General features: G+C 45.8%; 1 protein-coding gene across 1 annotated transcript in view; it reads right to left on the reverse strand.

Moving 5' to 3' along the window:
* EXOC4 (exocyst complex component 4) overlaps positions 1–19785 on the reverse strand; it is a 295027-nt gene that overhangs the window by 51407 nt on the left and 223835 nt on the right. The window contains exon 12 of the mRNA XM_062492431.1: positions 1891–2027. Coding sequence (XP_062348415.1) covers positions 1891–2027 — 137 coding nt within the window. The remainder of the gene's footprint in view (positions 1–1890; positions 2028–19785) is intronic.

The following is a 19785-nucleotide window of genomic DNA, read 5'->3' on the forward strand; positions in this document are numbered from 1 at the left end:
CAGAGGGCATAATACCCCCATGGATGAATGCCGGGAGCTGCTCAGCTCCCCTGCATTCCCGGGAATGGATACGGATTTCTATTTCAGTCATTTGCCAGCACCAAAACGAGAACATTTCCTGTTTTCTCCTCTTGCTGCAATCAGGAGATGGCCAAATTAGCATTGTCCTAATTAGCCCTCAGCAGGTGCCAAAGCCAGGAATGGCAAAGGAAGGAAGGAAGGACCTTCAAATTCCAGCCAAACAAATCAAATCCAATGTTTGGTTCCAGGCAGGGAAGTTTTGGGTGAAAAAGGGATATTTTGGACAATGGCACACGAGCAGCTCCTATTTAGGGGGGTGTTCAGGTGAAGTTTAGCCTCTTCTCACTGCTATTGTTAATAATAATGATGATGATGAAGTTTTTCCCGAATAAAATCAGGCAATGGGAAGTAATTTCTTGGTCAGGAGGCACAAGGGCTTTTCAGGCTCAATAACCATGGAGGTGATGATGTAGAGCAGCTGTTCCAGCCCACATTCCTGCAGCATCTTGTAGTGGTTTTTAACGGAATTATTTGTCCCCATGGGATGGGGGGCATGATCCTGGTTTTCCTGTCCAGGTTTTACATGTGGATAACTGGGATGTCCTTAGTTTTTTATTTATATTTACCCAGGAAGTCTCTGATAAATCAAGTACTTGAAGGGTTTAACCCAAACTTGTCCAGCAGGATTGTGGCCTTGATCTTCCATGCTTTGGCTGGGGAATGTTAAGGATGGATCATCCCAGAATGTCCATGGAACAAGGACAGAACAGCTGGTGACTCCCTGTCACTTTACAGAATAGTTTTGGGAAACTTCCACCAAACCCAGTGTGTGTGGATTCATGTGGTTACTGAGTCCTAAAATCACTGAATCATTCAGGTTGGAAAAGACTGAATTCTAGGATTGAATGCAACCATTCCCAGCAGTGCCAAAGCCACACATGTCCCCAAATGTCACATCCACAGGGTTTTGAAATCCCCCCAGCGATGGGGACTCCACCTTGCCCTGGGCAGCTCCTTCCAAAGCCTGACAAATGTCTCAGGGAAGAAATTTTCCCTAATATCCAATCTAAATCTCTTCTGGTGCAACTTATGGCCATTTCCTCTATCCTGAAATTCCTAAATTGCCATGAGACCTGAACACCCAAATCTCAATAGAATTAATTCAAATAAAGCTGAATTCCTTGCAAATGTTCAAATGAAGAACCTGAATGACTTTACCAGAGAGCAAAAGGCACGTTCAGCCATTTATTTTTGAAGATGACACTTTAGACTCTCAGTGACTTTAAGTCACCTTTTATCATGGAATTATGGAATGGTTTGGGTTGGAAGGACCATCCAGTGCCACCCCTGCCATGGCAGGGACACCTCCCACTGTCCCAGGTGCTCCCAGCCCCAATGTCCAGCCTGGCCGTGGATCCAGGGGCAGCCACAGCTGCTCTGGAAATTCCAGCCCAGCCAGGAATTCCTAATTCCCAAGATCCCATCCATCCCTGCCCTCTGGCAGTGGGAAGCCATTCCCTGTGTCCTATCCCTCCATGCCTTGTTCCCAGTCCCTCTGCAGCTCTCCTGGAGCCCCTTCAGGCCCTGACAGGTTTCATCCTGCCTGCCAAAGGGAAGAAGTGGAGTAATTTCTAAGCTCTACCACCACCGTTATCCACATCTCAAGACCCACAGTGTGGACAAATCCACTGGGAAACCACAACTGCCCATATTCCACTGACCATTATTCCAGCATTTTTATCCCTAGAAGAAAACACCCTCAACTACCCCAGCAGAGATAATTTAGGAAGCAACTCCTGACCCCTCCCAGCAGAACAGCCAACCCCAAGGAGAAGCAATTCTCCCCTGGGCTGTGTTCCTGGGCTGTACCTGTAGGCCAGGATGCAGGTGTCCTTGTACTCCTGCAGCTTCACACACACCATGTTGAGGAACTGGTCCGAGTAGGCGCTCAGGTCGTGCATCAGGCTCATCAGGTCCTGCACAGTCTTCTCCACTATCACCGTGCTCTGGGGAGGGGACAAAAGGCCAGGTGTGAGCAGCAGCTGTAAATCTTTATCTCAGCCCTCTCCTGCTGTGCTGATTGGTGTCATAGGTGCAAACGTGCAGCTGATTTGGTTGAATTAATGAAGGGAAGGAACAAACCGGGCAACAAAAAGAGGAAAGTGGTTTAAGGGTTTGAACAGCAGCTCAGGAAGTTTGGATTTCTGATCAACCTCCTGAAGTTCATCAGGTCTTTCCTTCATTAGGTGAAACCTCAAAAGGCAAAAATGTGGTTTTTAGAGGTACATACAGCCCGAAGTGCTGCTCTAGATCCTACAAATACTGGAATTTCTGAGGTTTGAAGAGACCACCCAGTCTAACCTTTGCTCAATCCCCACCTTGCCACCCCAAAGACAGCCACTAAAACTCCTGATGAGCAGGTTTGGTTTCCTCCAGCCCGCAGGAAGTACCATATATCCAAAAATATCCAAGATTTTGACAGCTCCATATGAATTCTGAGATTTCTGAGAGGCCCCCCCGCCCCCCCAAGGTGACTTGGCACAGTTTGTATTTATTTTGCCCACTGTGTTTGGTTTTGCTGCTGCAAACAAGACAGAGGGGAGGTCATGGAAGTCCCAGGTTGATATAAATTGAATTATTAATGGTCTCGGTAGAGTGAAAGGTTATTCCTGAACTGCAGCAAAGGAAGATACTGAAGTATTTGGGAACCCTGGCTGATTTGAGAAATTCTGGACTCAAATTATATGGGAGGATCCCAGGGACTTTGGAAAGTCCCTTCCTCTGTGTTCATCAGGATGTGAGGAGAAGTTGGTGACTCAGAGCAAAATCTCATTAACCCCCAAATCACAACCTCTGCCACATCCCTGCGAGCCCAACACACATCTCCCCACTGATTTCCTGATTAAAGATTGGCAGCATCACCCTGATTCCTGATCCTGTTCCTCCAGAGCAACCCCGAGGGACAGGAATTGTTCCTGCTCTGCTACCTGTCCCTGACTTGGGAAAAAAGCACCTTCCAACCTCGTCCTCCTTAGTAACTCTCCTGAATCCTTGGCATAGGAGCTTCCCTGAAGGCTCAGGCACCTCCTGTGCTGTTCCTGGGACGTTCTTGCCTCCCAACAGCACTTGGAGAAAAAACAATTCATCCCATTCAACCCCATCCATGGGCAGGGACACCTCCCACTGTCCCAGGTGCTCCCAGCCCCAGTGTCCAGTCTGGCCTTGGGCACTGACAGGGATCCAGGGGCAGCCACAGCTGCTCTGGCAATTGCAGCCCAGGCAGGAATTCCTAATTCCCAAGATCCCATCCATCCCTGCCCTCTGGCAGTGGAAGCCATTCCCTGTGTCCTGTCCCTCCAGGCCTTGTCCCCAGTCCCTCTGCAGCTCTCCTGGAGCCCCTTCAGGCCCTGCCAGGGGCTCTGAGCTCTCCCTGGAGCCTTCCCTTCTCTAGGGGAACATTCCCAGCTCTCCCAGCCTGGCTGCAGCCCTGGAACAGCTCTGTGAATTCCTCTGGACTCTCTCCAGCAGCTCCAGGTGCTGCTGCTGCTGTCCCCAAGGCTGGGGCAGCTCTGCAGGTGGGGCCTCACCTGAGCAGCACCTGATGTGGTTTGAGATTAAAGTCAAGCCCACGATGGGCTGAGATATGCTGAGGGACTAAAGTCACCATTGATCCCTCAGGAATAAAAAAGATAATGAAATCCTCCCTTGCTCTTGTAGCAACACAGAAGACAAAAGCAATTCCTTTCCTTTTCGTGTGGATAATCAGAGATTTCCTTTTCCACTAGGGTGTGAGGAGGGTGGTGTTTCTGTGGGAATCAAGTGTTCTCCTGCAGCCTCCCAGGAGCAGGATCTGTCCTGTAGAATCCTCATGTGAACCCTCCTGGGTTGGACAGGAAACCAACAGAAGGAGGAATCAAACCTGGACTTGATCCAGCTTATTTAAATTTCTTTTTGTAACTCAGCATTTGGAAAAAACAACAACCTAAAAACCCACGAGTGGATGTTAAAACAGAAAGTATTGTGGTTTTTATAGAATTTTTCCCACTTACTTCCCTCAACAACATTAAAATTCCAGCAAAGCTCCTGCCAGTATCTGGATTTTAAAATAAACCCTATTGGTTTAAAGGGACTACAAAGCTACTTGAATGACTGAAAAAAAAAAAGGAAGAAAAAAAAGGGAATTACCATATGAATGAAGACACTGCCAGATAGGTAATGGCCATTTCCCTGTGACATCCTAACCTTTCCCAAAGCCCTGCTGCCACCCTGCAGGTGTCCCTGGGGACACCCTGTCTGAAGATGCATTTGGGACAGCTGGACTCGTTAGCTGGGCCAGGCCTGGAGCTTCTGAAAGTCCCCAAAATGGAAGGCAGCTCACACATTATCCCAGAGTCACAATCCCATTGCCTTTGCCCCATCTGGATTCATTAACAGCAAATGGATGTGATCAAAGCTTAATCTTATGGCACTTCAAAAAAACCCCACACTAACAAGGAAACTCATCCAGGGAACAATATTCAGTCCCTCACACCTGAACCCCAACACCACACAGAGAGGATGGTTCATTACTCCTCCAGGAAGGTTTTCAAAGAGGCTGAAGGCTGCTAAAAATAAAAAGAAATTCCTCCTGACACCCTCCCGTCCCTCAGCTGCAGTGGGAGACAAGGATAAAACAGAGAGCACCGCTAGTTATTAACACTGTGGGGTTTGTCTTTAATGGGTTTTGCAAATATTTGCCATTATCCCTTGATTTGCTCTTTATTCCCAGCTGGGTTGGAGCTTCAGGTGATGTAAAGCAGCTCCAGGGCAGGCAGAATTCCTGCTCCGACTGCGGGGTGACACAGAACAAGCAGACGTGGAGATATTATTGCAACCATTCATTTGGGATTTCAGTATTCCCCCAATTCCTCTGGGATTTCAGCATTCCAGCCATTTCTTTGGGATTATTTCCCTGTGTAAGCCCAGTGAAAGGGGTTTAAAATGACAGGAGAAACAGCAATGGGGGTGAAATGAGGCAGCTGGGGGGTGCTTTTAAGGGTTCCTTAAAAATGCAGTTTCAGGACAATAAAGGTGATTTTTCAATGAGTCCTTGACACTCAAATTCAAACCAGGAGCTCAAACCTCCAAAACTTCCAGCTTTTTATAGAATCAAGAACAATTTGGGCTGGAAGAGACCTTTAAGTCCATCCAGTGCCACCCTTGCCACAGGCAGGGACACCTCCCACTGTCCCAGGTTATTCCAAGCCCCATCTAACCCAGACTTGGATTTTTCCAGGGATGGGAAGTGCATAACTTTATTTTCTAGCTCCCTGGTGAGGAGCACTTGAATTAGAGGAACAATCTTGCCCCTTGATTTTTAATTTTAATTTTTTTTTCTTTTGCAGAAATCACAGCTTTGCCCATGCCCTGGGAGGGAGAATATCCATTTCCTCACTCCATTTCCTTGGGGAAAGCAGACAAAAGATGGAAATACCCAGCTCAGTAATGTCTTCACCAAAACACAGCAGATGGAGGAAGAGACCTTGGCACTGGAAAAGTTGTCCATTATTAGTTAATTATTGTCCATCACAAAGTATCTCCTTGAGATGCCTTGGCAGAGGAAGGCACCAGATGAGGGCTGCCTTAAAGGAGAAGAGTTAATAAAGCCTGATGTAATTTTTAAGCTGAAGTTTAGCCGACACCTCATGATTTTTAAGCACCAAACTGTATTTTTAAGCACCCAGCTGTAATTAAAGCAGAACAGGAGAGAGGGAAAATTTTCAAACCTCTTCAGGCTCAGTGCTGAGCCACAACTCTGAATTTGGGACCATTCCCAAGGGACATAACTTAAATTCCTTAAGCTTAAATACCTGGCCAGGCTCTAGTGAGCTGAAAAATATCAAATGCCACCAGTGCCTTGGAGGGCAGTGGGAAAGGCAGATAAAAATCGGAGCTTTTTGCCCAAATTTGCCCTCATAAGGCCACTGGAAGAACTAAATGATCAGAGTTAGAGATGGGAACCACTGAAACCTGAATGGAACCGATTTGCCTGGAATTTCGGGATAAATGGGCTGTTTAATGCTCCTTGGTGGCTCTAAAATACCCAACACCAGCCCTGGGGCCACGGGAGTGGGAATGGAAGAGCTGGATCCATCAGTGCCCTGGAGAGCCAACCTGGAGCCCTATTCCAGCACCAACACTAAAATAAAATAGTAAAACAATAAAACAGAGGAGTAAAACCAGCCCTGAACCAACTAAATTAATTTTTTTAGCTAACAGAGGAAAGAGGAGAGTCTAAGCTCCCTCTTCTACTGATCAGTGGTTATCTCACGTGGAGTGATAACATCGTTTTTCTACTTTTCATTCCAGCACATGCAGGTTTTACAAAGGGCTGGAGTTTTTAGAATGAATCAATTCCATTAAAACCTGTGTTTGGCAGCAACGTTTATTTTTTTTTTTTTTTACACGGTCTCCAATCTGATAGCTTGCTTTCCTCTCCCAGCCTTTTTCCAGGAAAATCCATTATTCCATATCAGTTATGCCTGTTACTATGGTTATACTACACCCTACTAAAATTCTGCTTCCCAAACGCTCCTAACTATGAGGGATTTTTTTCTTTTTTAACCATAACTCTGCCTGTTTCAATGCAGGCGATATTTTAATTTTGATGGGATTTATCCTGAGAGTGAATTCACCCCATGGACGTGAGCCCAGGATTTACTGGAATTCTCTCCCCTCCCCCCCTTAAAATGTGATATTGCAGGAGCCAAAGGAGTGCACAAATAAGGTCTTGGATAAATCTTATTTACCTGGCACTGTGTGATTCAGGAAAGCTATTCCCAAGCGAACTGGAATATTCATGAAGAAAGAGCAAAGAGTACATTTGTTAAAAAAAAAAAGAGAAAATGAACCATAAAATCTGCTCATTGCTGTATTACTGTGACCATACGGAAGAGTTTCCCTCCTCTAAAGACTCTATTTAATATTTGGGATTTCACAGAGTCCCTGACTAGAACAAAAAATTAACGTTTCCTGGGGCCAGCGCTGCACAAGCCCAGTAAATGCAGAATCAACCAGACCCAGTTAATGCACAGAGAGGGGAGGCTGCCACGAGGGTTTGCAAACTCTGAAAGGATTAAAAAATAAATCAGCAGCTCTGTAATTTCAAATTCAGCCCACAGAGCTAAAACACTTGTGGCTTTTCTGGAATATGACAGGCCAAATCCCAAAGCTGGGGAAAGCTGGAGAAGAGGCACAAGGATGAGGTGTGGGTGAATGGGGATTTTCATAATATTCTTCGTTAAATCTGAGATAAACTTGTGCTCCAGATCAGGCTTCACTGTGAGGAAAAGCTTCCTTGGCAAGATTTCATGGAATCATGGATTGGGGTGGGAAGGGATCTTCAGCATCATCCAGGGCCACCTCTGCCATTGGCAGGGACACCTCCCACTGTCCCAGGTGCTCCCAGCCCCAATGTCCAGCCTGGCCTTGGGCATTCCAGGGATCCAGGGGCAGCCACAGCTGCTCTGGCAATTCCAGCCCAGCCAGGAATTCCAAATTCCCAAGATCCCATCCATCCCTGCCCTCTGGCAGTGGGAAGCCATTCCCTGTGTCCTGTCCCTCCATGCCTTGTCCCCAGTCCCTCTGCAGCTCTCCTGGAGCCCCTTTAGGGGCTGGAATGTGCTGGAAGCTCTCCCTGGATCCTTCCCTTCTCCAGGTGAGCAACCCCAGCTCTCCCAGCCTGGCTCCCCTTCCCCAATTTCCGATTAAACTGAGTCCCTTCCTACAGAATCCCAGAACCATCCAACCCCTCCCTGCATGGATTTTTAGGCAGGACATGGATTGAACCTCTGGGCTGCAGCTCAGCTCTTCCCCATTGCCCTCAGTGTGAAGTGTGCTGTTCACTCTCCTCGTTTGTCCCAACAGAAACAAATTTTTCCCACTGCCAGGACAGAAAAATGTGACTGGGTAACTCCACATGTAAATTTTTTCCAAAGGAAATGCTCCACTCAGCTGCCTATTCTACATAGCTGTGATGACCTGGACTTGTCTCTCATGACACTTTGATGATACCTGCACAGAAAAAAAGTAAAAAACCCTTTCCTTTGTGAGCTCCTGAATGGCTGTGATGTTGGAATCCTTTCCAAGCTCCTCGTTTTTACTTCATTCCAGACATCCCAGCCAGCCATGAGGAGATCCAGCAGATAGGAGCTGAAGCTGGATCACAAGAGAGCAGAAATGAGCTCTCTGTTTCTTAATTAGCCACAGGAACAGCTGGGTGTGCTGGATTCTCCATCTCTGACAGGCTCAAAATCAAGCCCAGGTGCCTTCCTGGGAGAGTCGTGCATTCCAATGGAATTTCAAACTTGATGAGGAAATTACTGGGTGGAGAAATCACTGGGTGAATTTGCTGCCTGAGTACGCTGCAGATCTGGTGAATTTATTCTGATTTTGAGCTCAAATTTCACAGCAATAGATGCCCAAATTATGCTTTACACTCCAATCCAACAAAAACCCCATCCCAGGAGCTCTGACCCTGGAATATCTAAAAGTGGTGGCATTTTATTCTCCAACACCAGCATAGTGAATCTATCCACCCAAAACACACCAGAACTGTTTAAATCTCCTGAATCTCCCATAAAATGGGAATTCTCAGTGCATCAACTCTTAGCCAGCACCTAGGGGCTTCCCATCATCCCAAAAAAGGGGTTGGATCTCAGCAAGATCAAGGTTAAGGTTGGAAAAGACCTCTAAGATCACTGAGTCCAACCATCAGCCATGGCCACCACCAACCACGTCCCTAAAGTACCACCTCCACAGGGTTTTTGAACTCCACCACTTCCCTGGGCAGCTGTTCCAGTGCTGGACAATCCAAATCCTTTGGAATCAAAGAAGATGGAGATTGGGACATTGGGAATTCCAATGTCTTTCTTGTTTTGGAGTTCAGTTGTTCCAGCACTGGCCTGTGCAATAAAATATTGAAATTCAAGTCTTGTTGAATGAATGGTCTGAGGGGAATAATTTTCTCCTTCCTATGCTTTTCATAATCAATTCCTCTCCTTTCCAATGGTTTTATGTATAAATTGAATTCCAGCACTGAAATGTTCTAATGGAAAGGTGGAAAATTTTGCCCGTTTTGTTGAGAAACACCTGAAGAACCAAATTGTCACCCTCTGGCCACCACTGGTTTCCTGTGTAGAAATTTGGGTCGAAATTCCCCTTGGAAATATTTTTCTCCTTTACATTTAAGCCCAGCCTTAACCCTGCATAAAATCAATCCACAGAAAATAAAACAGTGAATTGAACTGCAAGTCCTCCTTTGGGATGCCCCAGAGGGATGAAACCACAGCAAAGCCTCTGCTCTCTCCCCATGTCTGCCAGGGATTGCTTTGGTGAACAAAGAATTCTTCATCACATTAGTTAGAGTTGGGCTAACAAAGAGTGAGACAGAAATGTGAATTTTGGTTCTGAAAGGTGAATTTTGGTGCATAAAGGTGAGGTTTGAGTGTCTTTTGGGATTCCCTCTATACCAAAACCCAGTGGTGGCAATGGCCTGGTCACTCTGCATTCTCTCACACCTAAAAATTAACCTTTTAGACACTTATGCGAAAATCTGACAAACTGGCTTCTAATGACATCTTTGTGAGCCCAAGAGCTCACAAAGGCTCACCCTAAGCCTAGCTTAGCTCAGGGTCTCCCTTAAGCCTTTACCTCTCATTCCTGGATTTTACCCTTTGTTTTCCAGTGATCTCTTGCATTTTCACTAATTTTGTTGAATTTAGGTAATATTTACAGCCTTTGCACTGGACAGCATCAATCCAGGGGCACAACAACATTTTCTTTTGGGACCTCAGCCCTGCTAAACCTTTCTCAAACCTTTTTTTTTTTCCAATTTCTTTTGGTTTTTCATCATCCAGCTGCCTTTGCCATGGTTTCTGTGTCTTTCCAGGACCATCACTGAACATTCATATTCGCCATCTCCCGCAAGATGTTTTTAATGGATAAATATATTTTAAATAGTGGGGCTTCAAGACTGGAAAAAAAAATAGATCTCAGAGCACATAAAAATAACACTGAGGGGTTTTATTCTCCAAACTGGGTCAGCTGTATGAAAACATTTATTAAAAACGAGCTCCCAAATGGACAGCTCCGCTCCTGAGCATCATTAATTCTGTGCTCCATGTTCCATTTGTGCTGTGTTGCAGCTGCTAATGATGTTCTAGAGCAGGGATGATAAAGGAGAGGGAAGGCTGCCACTCACCACTAGTGAAATAAATTTGCCACCTTGCCACCAGCTCACCTGTAATTGGGGCAGTTGTGTAAAAAAACTGAGTAAAAGCCACTTCTAGGAATATTCAGGGATGGGGATGAAAATGTCAGGCTTTTTTTTTTTTTTTTCAGCTCTCGCAGCACAAACCGGGCTGGGAATGACTGGCTGTGTGTCCCTTTTCCCTGCACAAATGTATATTGATTAATAAAGGGAGAGCCTGGCCTGGGCTGGCACTTTTAAGTGATAAACAGTTCTGCACAGTGGAGAGGATGTATTAAAGGCTAAGAGCTAATGACTTTTCTGGTGGATGTAACACATTAAAAGCAGCGGGAAGCTGCAGCTATTTTATCACCCCACTAATGTCCCTGACAACATTCACTTGGTGGGAGTGAATGGATGGGAATCCATTTGGAGGAGTAAATTAAAATACCTTAAAAAATGCCTTTAATAATAGCTACAGAAATCAGCGGGATCAGAGAAGACAAAGATACAAAAGACCAATTAAATTATCCCGTCCATCTCCCTGCCAAGGCACTGATATTCCTGATTATGCTGTGGCTGCTGGATCATTCCAGGAGGATTTTGGTGTCTCAAGTGAGGGAAAAATATCAGGGCTGGAAGTTGGGGCTGTCACAAACTTCCCCCTGTGTCAAACCAAATTTCCCCTTTCCTGCTCCTCTGAACTGCACCTGAAATGGGAATAAATGAAAGAAAATCCTTGTCCAAGTGATGATTTTCCTATTCCTTGCTTTTATGTTTGTAGTAAAGCTGAGTTAGGAGCCACCTTGGGATCAGGGATTTATTGGTTTGAAGATTACAGAAAAGCATCTCCTCAAGTGGATACTTCCAGTCCAGCTGGAAGCTGCTGTTGGGGGTTGGTTCTTTCCCTTTTCCCTCTGTGGAATTTTCCCCATTGTCATGCTAAGATACCTGTTGAGTAGGCCCTGGTGACAAGGGGGAGGGGAGAGAAGAGGGAAACCCCTCGATATTCAAACATCCAAAACAGGAAGCGGAAGGCTCTGGCTCTCCCCATTTCCCCGCAGAGTTCGGACGAGAAGGACGATCGCCGCCTGTGTCCCATCCCTGCCATCCCAGCGCCGGGAGCCATCCTCACTGCTGTCAGACCCTGCCCTGCTGCCTTCTCGCTGGAACCTGCCACCATCCAGCACTCTGCTGAGCACTGGCACCCACACCGTGAGCGGAGGGCTCTCTCTCCATCTCTCTCTCTCCCCCTGGGACAGCGCTGCCATCACCCCCAGCCCTCCTGCAGCTCTGCGGGACCCACCCGCCCCCAGCACCGGGAACTGCAGCTCAGGGAAAAGGTGCCTGCAGCCAGAAAGGGACTGGGACTGAGTTACTGTTCTGTTTGTGGGTAATTTCATAGCTGTTGTTGTTCTTGTTTGTCTTGTTAAATATACTAGTAAAGAACTGTTATTCCTATTCCCATATCTTTGCCTGAGAGCTCCCTTAATTTCAAAATTATAATAATTTGTAGGGAGGAGGGATCACACTTTTCATTTTCAAAGGGAGGCTTCTGCCTTAGCAAATACCTGTCTTTCAAACTAGGATAGCTACAAAGAGAATTGCCTTGCGTCCTGCAAAATGAAACAGATTACAAATAGAATCTGTAATTTCACTTCTTCTCTTGGTTTACTTTTTTTTTTTTTTGCATAAAATCCCCCCACCAAACCAAAGCAAACCACACCAAACCAAACCAAACCAAACCAAACCAAACCAAACCAAACCAAACCAAACCAAACCATAAACAAAAACGTCTTCAAAAACAAAAACAGATACAAACCAAAAAAAGCAGCACATTTTGCATTTTTGCATCGTGGCATGAGCAGGGGACGAATTGACCAGATTAAGTGTGATTCAGGGGGACTTTGCACATCCCAGAAGGGAAAATCCTGCCTGAAGTCCTGTCCCCAAAAAGTAGAGACAGGAGAAAACTCAGGGAAGCTGTATGTGCCGGCATCAGTGGTGATTTATTCAACAAATTCAGCCTTGTGCTCTACACATCAAAGCCCAAGGAGATCACAGCTCTCTCCCTGGATGTCTCCAAAGGATTATTTGGAAATTCTTCATGTGTGGAGGCTCCTCCCAGGATCCAACAGCTTGTGTTAACATGGAACTCATCAAACCACAGTGACCATCCCGAGTCCCCGGAGATGCGGGAATGACAAAGTCAGAGCGGGGGAGACGGGAGAACAGGCAACACCAGCCTTTGATTCCTGCCAGGACAAGCAAGAATTGAAACAAGAGATCCGTGGGCTGGGAGCAAAACTGGAATATCTTTAACCTACTTTTTTCTCCTTCTGTTGTCTCTTTTGACTTGGTGACAGGTCCCATTCCCAAAGGAAGATGATTGCAAGGAGCAGCCATGGTGTGAGAATGAGTCATGTATCCCAGTTTCTGGAAGTAGGGATGGATTTGGAAAATGCCAGAGGCCTGCAAGGCTCGTTCCCTTTCAGACTGACCTTCTCCATTAGGAAAGCTTGGCCACACCAGTTTAAACCAGCATGGAAATGGGATCACTTAGACTTGTGGTGGATTCTCCATCCCTGGAAGTGTCCAAGGAAGGCCTGGATGTTGCACTCAGTGCTCTTGGCTGGGGACAAGGTGGGGATTTGGCACAGCTTGGACTTGATGGTCTTGGAGAACTTTTCCAACCTCAGGGATTCTGGGATTTTCTGTGAATCTGACAGATGGGACAGATACTCCCAAAGCAATACCACAACGGTGTGGGTTCAAAGGAACCTTCAAGGCCATCCAAGTGCCACCCCATTCCTATGGGCAGGGACATTTTCCACTACCCCAGGGTGCTCCCAGCCCCAATGTCCAGCCTGGCCTTGGACACTTCCAGGGATCCAGGCGCAGCCACAGCTGCTCTGGCAATTCCAGCCCAGCCAGGAATTCCCAGTTCCCAAGATCCCATCCATCCCTGCCCTCTGGCAGTGGGAAGTCATTCCCTGTGTCCTGCCCCTCCATGTCCTTGTTGTAAAGATAAATCCTGAATCACACATCAAGGACACCTTTGCTTCCTTCAGAACCCAACTATTATTTATCTTGATTTTCCCAAAGATCTGCCCATTAATCCAAAAAACTGAACCCAAATTGAAGCAAAAATTATTCAGCTGCACTTCACAGTTTTCTACACTAAGCACTGAGTATTTCCACTCCCTGAGCTGCTGGAAAGAAGTAAAAATAACTAAAGGAACCACTCAGTATTTTAGCAACCACCTTCTCCTAACTTAGGATTCCTGTCATTGCAAAGCTCCAGTGCGACAGCAAAATGCCCATTCTCAAAATCCAGCAAAGAGCAGTGTGGAAAAGAAGTTGTCTCCCCACCCCCCCCCCCCCACCCCCTCCCCCCAGAAAAACACATTTTAAGAGTAAAAAAGAATTAAAGACATCAAACTGGGAAGTGAAAGACCCACTGGGTCAGCTCATTATAGGAGATACTTGATAACAGCGGTGCTGCCGTTGTTCAATCCCCGACCAGTGCCATAACAAGCAATCCCGCCTGGAAAATGGGCTGGATGAGGCCATGGATCTTCCCTTCCCACATGGAACTTGTGCCTCATTTCCGAACAGAGCCATCTCCCCTTCCTAGCAGCATCTCTGAGAAGCCTCCCAGGCAGTTATGGATGGAGGGGAAGGAGTGCTTTGGTTTATTTCCTGTTGTTTTCCCGGGGCTAACGACAGTCCCGTGATTGTCCTGTGGATAAATCCATGCAGGCATTCAGTGGGAAGGCGACGGAGCCAAACTTGGCTTGGATGGAGCCATCCACACAAAACATTCATCTATTAACCAAACAACAGTGTTTCCAAACCCAGCGGAGTCACCACAGAGCCCTGCTGGGAAACAGGAATTAACTTGGAGCAGAGATAGTTTGTCTCTCGAATGTTGTCATCTTTGTTGTCATATTCATGGATGAATTCCAGGCTTCATTGGGAAGGCAGGTGGTGCTCAAGATCACTCATGGGAGAGCCCTTGGAATGCAAAGAGAGCCGAGGAGAAAAATCTCCTGCAGATTGAATGGCAGGAATTGATCTCCAGTGTTGCTGCGATTAATGGCAGCAAATTTCACTCAGCTTCATACAGAAGAAGCAAACTGGAGTAGCTCAGTTACTACCAGGATACTACTCAGTTAGTGCTTGCTCAGGTTTCTTGTTTTATACCTACGTAGAAAAAACATTTCCTGTCTTATCCAGAAAAACACATGGCCAGGCCTCATGGGGAACATGTATCAAACAGATCAAACAGTGGAAGTGATGGAGAAATGGGATATTCATCCCACCTGGGGTCTGTACAACACAGGAATCAGACAATTCGGGTTCATCGCTGGGCAAAAAAAAAAAAAGAAGGGAATTTTTGGGGAGGAAAGAGGAATTTTAAACATTCAGTGGTTGCTGCAACATGAGGTCAATCTGTATTTACAGATCTTCCACTTCAGCAGTATGGTGGCAGCTGAGGGATGTGGCTACATCAACTTTCAAAAAGGAATTTCCTGAACTCTCACCAAGCAAAAAGCCAATTAAAAACCCTTTGGATTTTTTTTTTTTGCTAAACTGCTTTCACAAACTCCTGTTCCTCAGCAGAATCATGACTGTAGCACAGAGCACCCTGTGTGAAAAGAGAGGATTTTTCATCTCATCCTCATCATCATGTTCCACTCACCCGTGTCCCAGGAGTCATTCCCTCACCAACAGGAATCCTGGCATTCAGAGCTGAGGATTTAGAGAGAATTCAGAGGAATTCAAGGAGAGTTCAGGGTACAAAAGTGAGGTAAATTGCTCAAGCTGGTGCTGAGTAGCTCAGTTCCCACAAAAGTAAAGCATTCATGGCTGCCAGATCCTGAGTCCTTCCAAACCATCCTTGATAAGACCACTCTTGGTGAGAAGTTGGAAAAAATGGCTTGTGACAAACCTGAGTCCTCTGAAAAACAGCTCAGCTTTCTGCTAAATAAATATCGACCTCGAAAAAGGTTTTGTTGGTCTGGTACTCAAAAAAAAAAAAAAAAACTAAAATTCCAAACAGAAAGTTTTTGATCAAAAGCAAGTCAAGGGACAGCCCAAATTATTCTCACTGAGTTTTTATTTTCAGGTCCATGATTTGTCCAGCATCTGGAGGTCTAGAACCCCAGCTCCTGCATACTTTGGCAGTTCATATTCCAGGAAAATGGGTCATGGAATCCCAGAGTGATGAGGGGAACTTAAAGATCATCCAGTTTCCACCCCATTGCCTTGGGAAGGACATCTTCCACTATCCCAGGTTGCTCCAAGCTGGTCTTGGACACTTCCAGGGATGGAGCATCCCCAACACCTCTTTGCTAATTGGGAGGACAGGGATTAACCATATTTTTCATTTTGTGATAGAAAATGACAGAGCAGGGATTAAACAGGGAATGCCCAACAAGGGTTCAACCTGTCCCTCAAAACCACGTTTGACACCACTCCTAAATGACAAAAAAATACAGTTAAACAGAGAAAACTCAGTGCCTTGGGCTAAAAGCATCCTGGGGCTCCTTTGGAAGCTAGAATATTTTGCTTTCTTCATTTCCAGGCTTGTTTTTGTTTAAATTGTGTGCGACTCCTGAGGTTATTGAGGGATGTAGTTCCCTCAGAGAGGAGTGGGATGCAGCTGAGTGACCAGGTCTTCTGTCCTTTCCTGTTCCAATGACTGACATTATTTAGACATTTTTTAGGTCCAGTGGCATGGATATCATCTCCCTCCCGCTGAAAAATATTTGGTGTTTCTCCAGTGACTTCAAGGTCATGTGAGATCCAAACTGAGATTCCATCTCCACACATCCAATACCTGTCAGCCCTCTCCTCATTCACCTTTTCCAGCAGCACCTAATTAATTAATCAGCACCTAATTAATTAAAACATCCCTGGCCAGGGGTCACCTATAGAGTTGTAGCATTTCCTCAATTTTCACACCCTGCAACAGTTTTCTTTACAGGCATGAAATCCTTAAATATTTTAATTAAAGAGAGCATCCCAATGGTGTGAATTCCCCAGGAAATCCTGGACCAGCCCTAGGATGACCAGACCTGATAACCCCCCAACAGCTTCATGGGGAAGAGGGAAAAACTTTTCCCTTCTCTACAGCGAAGCTCACACAAAGCAACAATCCTGGCACAAAAGCAGATCACACGCAGAAGAAAAAAAAATAAATTATTCTGACAGCTTTGTGTGCATGAGGGAAACATTTTATTTTATTTTATTTTATTTTATTTTATTTTATTTTATTTTATTTTAATGGAAAGGCTCTATTTACAGGAGGGGAAACTTAATTTACTGCCCTCCCTCAGTTCTTTCAAATGTAAATTAGAGCGCTGTGAACCTTCCAACTGCAAAGTTTATCCACTTCAGGAGGAAGATTCCAGAGGCAGGCTGCCAGAAGGAATATTCCAGTGGAATGGCAGCATTCCTGCATTGTTACTCCTTTTATAATTCTCCTGTTGACAAGTCCCTGCCTCCAAAATTCCAACTATTCCACTGAACGCCCTTGTCAGGGAGGGGCAGCCCCTGCCACACACACACAAAAAAGAGCTTTTTACCTTCCCTTTCAACAATAGATTAATGTCTCTTTTGTTCTGCGGCAGTGCAGGGTGTCATATTTCAAAATGTGCTTTTAAAACGGGTATAATTAAACCTCTTCAAGAGGAGGGAGTCAGAGAAATGAGCAGCCAAAGGAGGAATAAAAGCATTTTAGAGGGTGCACGAGCTGGAAGGTGCCTCATCCCTCCCTCTCTCCACAGAGCTACAATTACATTCCACAGTGGTGGAGGGAAAAAGAAAAAAAAAAAGGTAATTATAAAAATGAACTTTTCCTCAAAAAATGAGCGTGTTGTGAAAGGATGACTCCTTTGAACAACACAGCACTTCAAAAGGAGGATGAATTAGTGCTGACAACTCAATAAAGTAGCTATCAATTATTCAAAATGTGATGGCTCGTCTAATGCAGCACTTGTGATTAGGAAAACATTTCAAAACCTGGGAATGAGAATTATTCTTCCTCAATGAAATGGGCGCAGGCTTCAAAATGCAAGGGAAGAAAAATAATGGCACTTTGGAGGAGCCTGGCAAGAAGACAAGGAAGTTTCTCCTCTCAGAGCCATCCATCAAGTGCTTCGTGTGAGATTGTTCCAGGTTGGATTTGGGATTTATGAAGTGGAACAAGCAGAGGGAAGAGAAAAATACCTGGGATGTGAGAGGGGTACCCAAACTTCAGCTGATGGCTGCAGAGAGCCCAGCCCAACCACGGCTCCAAATGAAATCACTGGTGTGTTTTGGAACAGCAAATATTAAACTTCCCTAAGGAAAAGAGAGTTATGGAAGAACCAGGTTTCCCAGAGAAGTTTGTGGGAGTTTTGATGTCCCAGCCCGGGAAGTGTCCAAGGCCAGGGCTTGGAGGAACCTGGGATGGTGGAAGGTGTCCCTGTCCATGGCAGGGGGTGGCACTGGATGGGCTTTGAGGTCACTTCCAACCCAAACCATTCTGGGATTCCATGAAAGAAATTCCTGAAGGAATGCTGGTGATGGAGCAACACATCTTCCTTTAAATGAAGTTTATCAGACTTTGCCTTTCCAGGTTCCTCTTGGAATTGCAGATCATCCATCACCAAAACAACCCTGGTGAAGGCAAAGCACTGGTTTAATATTGCAGAAATCTTGGGGGGGTAAAAAAAGGAACTGGAGGAAAAATGCAACACTAGGGGAGTGTCACATCTGTGGCACTTGGATCTGTGACTTCCCACTAGATTTTCAGCAGCACCCTTGGGTTGAGGAGAAGCTGCTCAAGCATCCCAGGGCCCTGCTCTGCTGCCAGGGATTCTTAACGAGTTTGCAAATGAGGAATGTGCAGCTGGAGCTTTAAACAAGCAGGAGGGTGGCCAGGTTAAAAGACTTCTCCTCTAGCCAGGGAGGTACCAGAGGTGGGGCTGACACCAGCCCTGGGAGGCAAAATGAGGATTTATGAGAGCAATGCTGCTGCTGAGGGAGCCTGATGGGGCTCTTTGGGTAATTAAAATAATCAATCAAGGCCTGGGATGGCGGCTGGGGACAGACATGTGTGCTTTACGCCTAGCTTCTGAGGAAAAACTGAAAGGAAGAGAGAAAAAAATGAAAATAAGGTAAATTACAAGGAAGTTTTAGTGGTTTTATATTGTAGACAGGTAGAGAAATTATAAAAGAAAAGCCTCATAAAGTCAGGCCTGCTCTGCTAAATCAAAGCTAGCCTGTCACTTCTTCTCAGTGCAGCTTGTAAGTTCCCAGACAAAAGTAACCTTGGTATAAAAGGTTCCTATTCCTGTGTGAAAAACAACTTTACCTGGGCAAACAATGGATTTGCCCCATGAGAATCAGTGAAGATATATGTAAACGATTCAAGAATAGAGAGATTTGATGGACAAGTAAAATACCTTTTACTAACCAATAGAGTAATTGGCAAGAAAGCTATTAACCAATTAAAGTCGCAGACGAGGTCTATAAAATGAGCTGTGTGAATAAAGAATTGGCTTTTCCTGCATGAAGAAAATGGAGTCTCAGCTGATTTATTACAACAATTTTATGTGAGGGAGGGAGGGAGGGAGGGAGTGAGTGAGTGAGTGAGGACTCGATGAACTGGCACTGAAAATAAGCTGCACAGGCCAGGGTGAGAGTGAGAGTGAGGTCCCTTCATAGAATCCCAGGATGGTTTGGGTTGGAAGAGACCTTAAAGCCCATCCCATTCCACCCCCTGCCATGGGCAGAGACACCTTTCTCCATCCCAGGATTCTCCAAGTTCCATCCAGCCAGGCCTTGGACACTTCCAGAGATCCAGGGGCCGCCACAGCTTCTCTGGGCACCCTGTGCCAGGGCATCCCCACCCTCCCAGGGGAGAACGTGACTGATTCTTGCTGAGGTGAACAAAACCCATTGGTGGCCTCAGATTGGGCCAGGACCATTATTTTTCACCCAGCTCTCAGTGGAAATGCTCCAGGCCAGGTTGGATGGGGCCTGGATAAATCTGGGATAGTGGAAGATGCTTGTGGCAGCAGGCCTGGACTGAAAGGCCTTTAAAAGTCCCTTTCAACCCGAAATATCCCACAATTTAATGATGCATCACTGAGCAAACAAAGGTTATCCAGTTCCTGACTAACTCCAGTGCACAACACGGAAGAGGCATCCAGTGATTTCAGGGATTAACGGGATCCAGAAACCTCAAACATGGAGCTGTTCCCTTCAGGTCAGACATGACTCACATCTGTGGGATGGTTTGTGAAGTGTGACTTCACTTTTGCAGATCTGAAGAGGAAGAAAATAATTCTGCCTGCCAGGGGCACAGCTTGAAAATGTCCACACGCAACTCCCCTGCCCTGGGATGCACTGAACGTGTGACTGAAAGTTGAGTTTTTAAAATAAATTGAAGCCCTGACACTCTGCCTAAAGCAACTGCTTTTGTGCAGCTCTGAACTCCTCGGTGGAGAACTCACATCTGCAGCTGACTTACACAGGAGCCT

This window comes from Cinclus cinclus, chromosome 4 (genome assembly GCF_963662255.1).
Source record: "Cinclus cinclus chromosome 4, bCinCin1.1, whole genome shotgun sequence".
Lineage (NCBI taxonomy): Eukaryota > Metazoa > Chordata > Aves > Passeriformes > Cinclidae > Cinclus > Cinclus cinclus.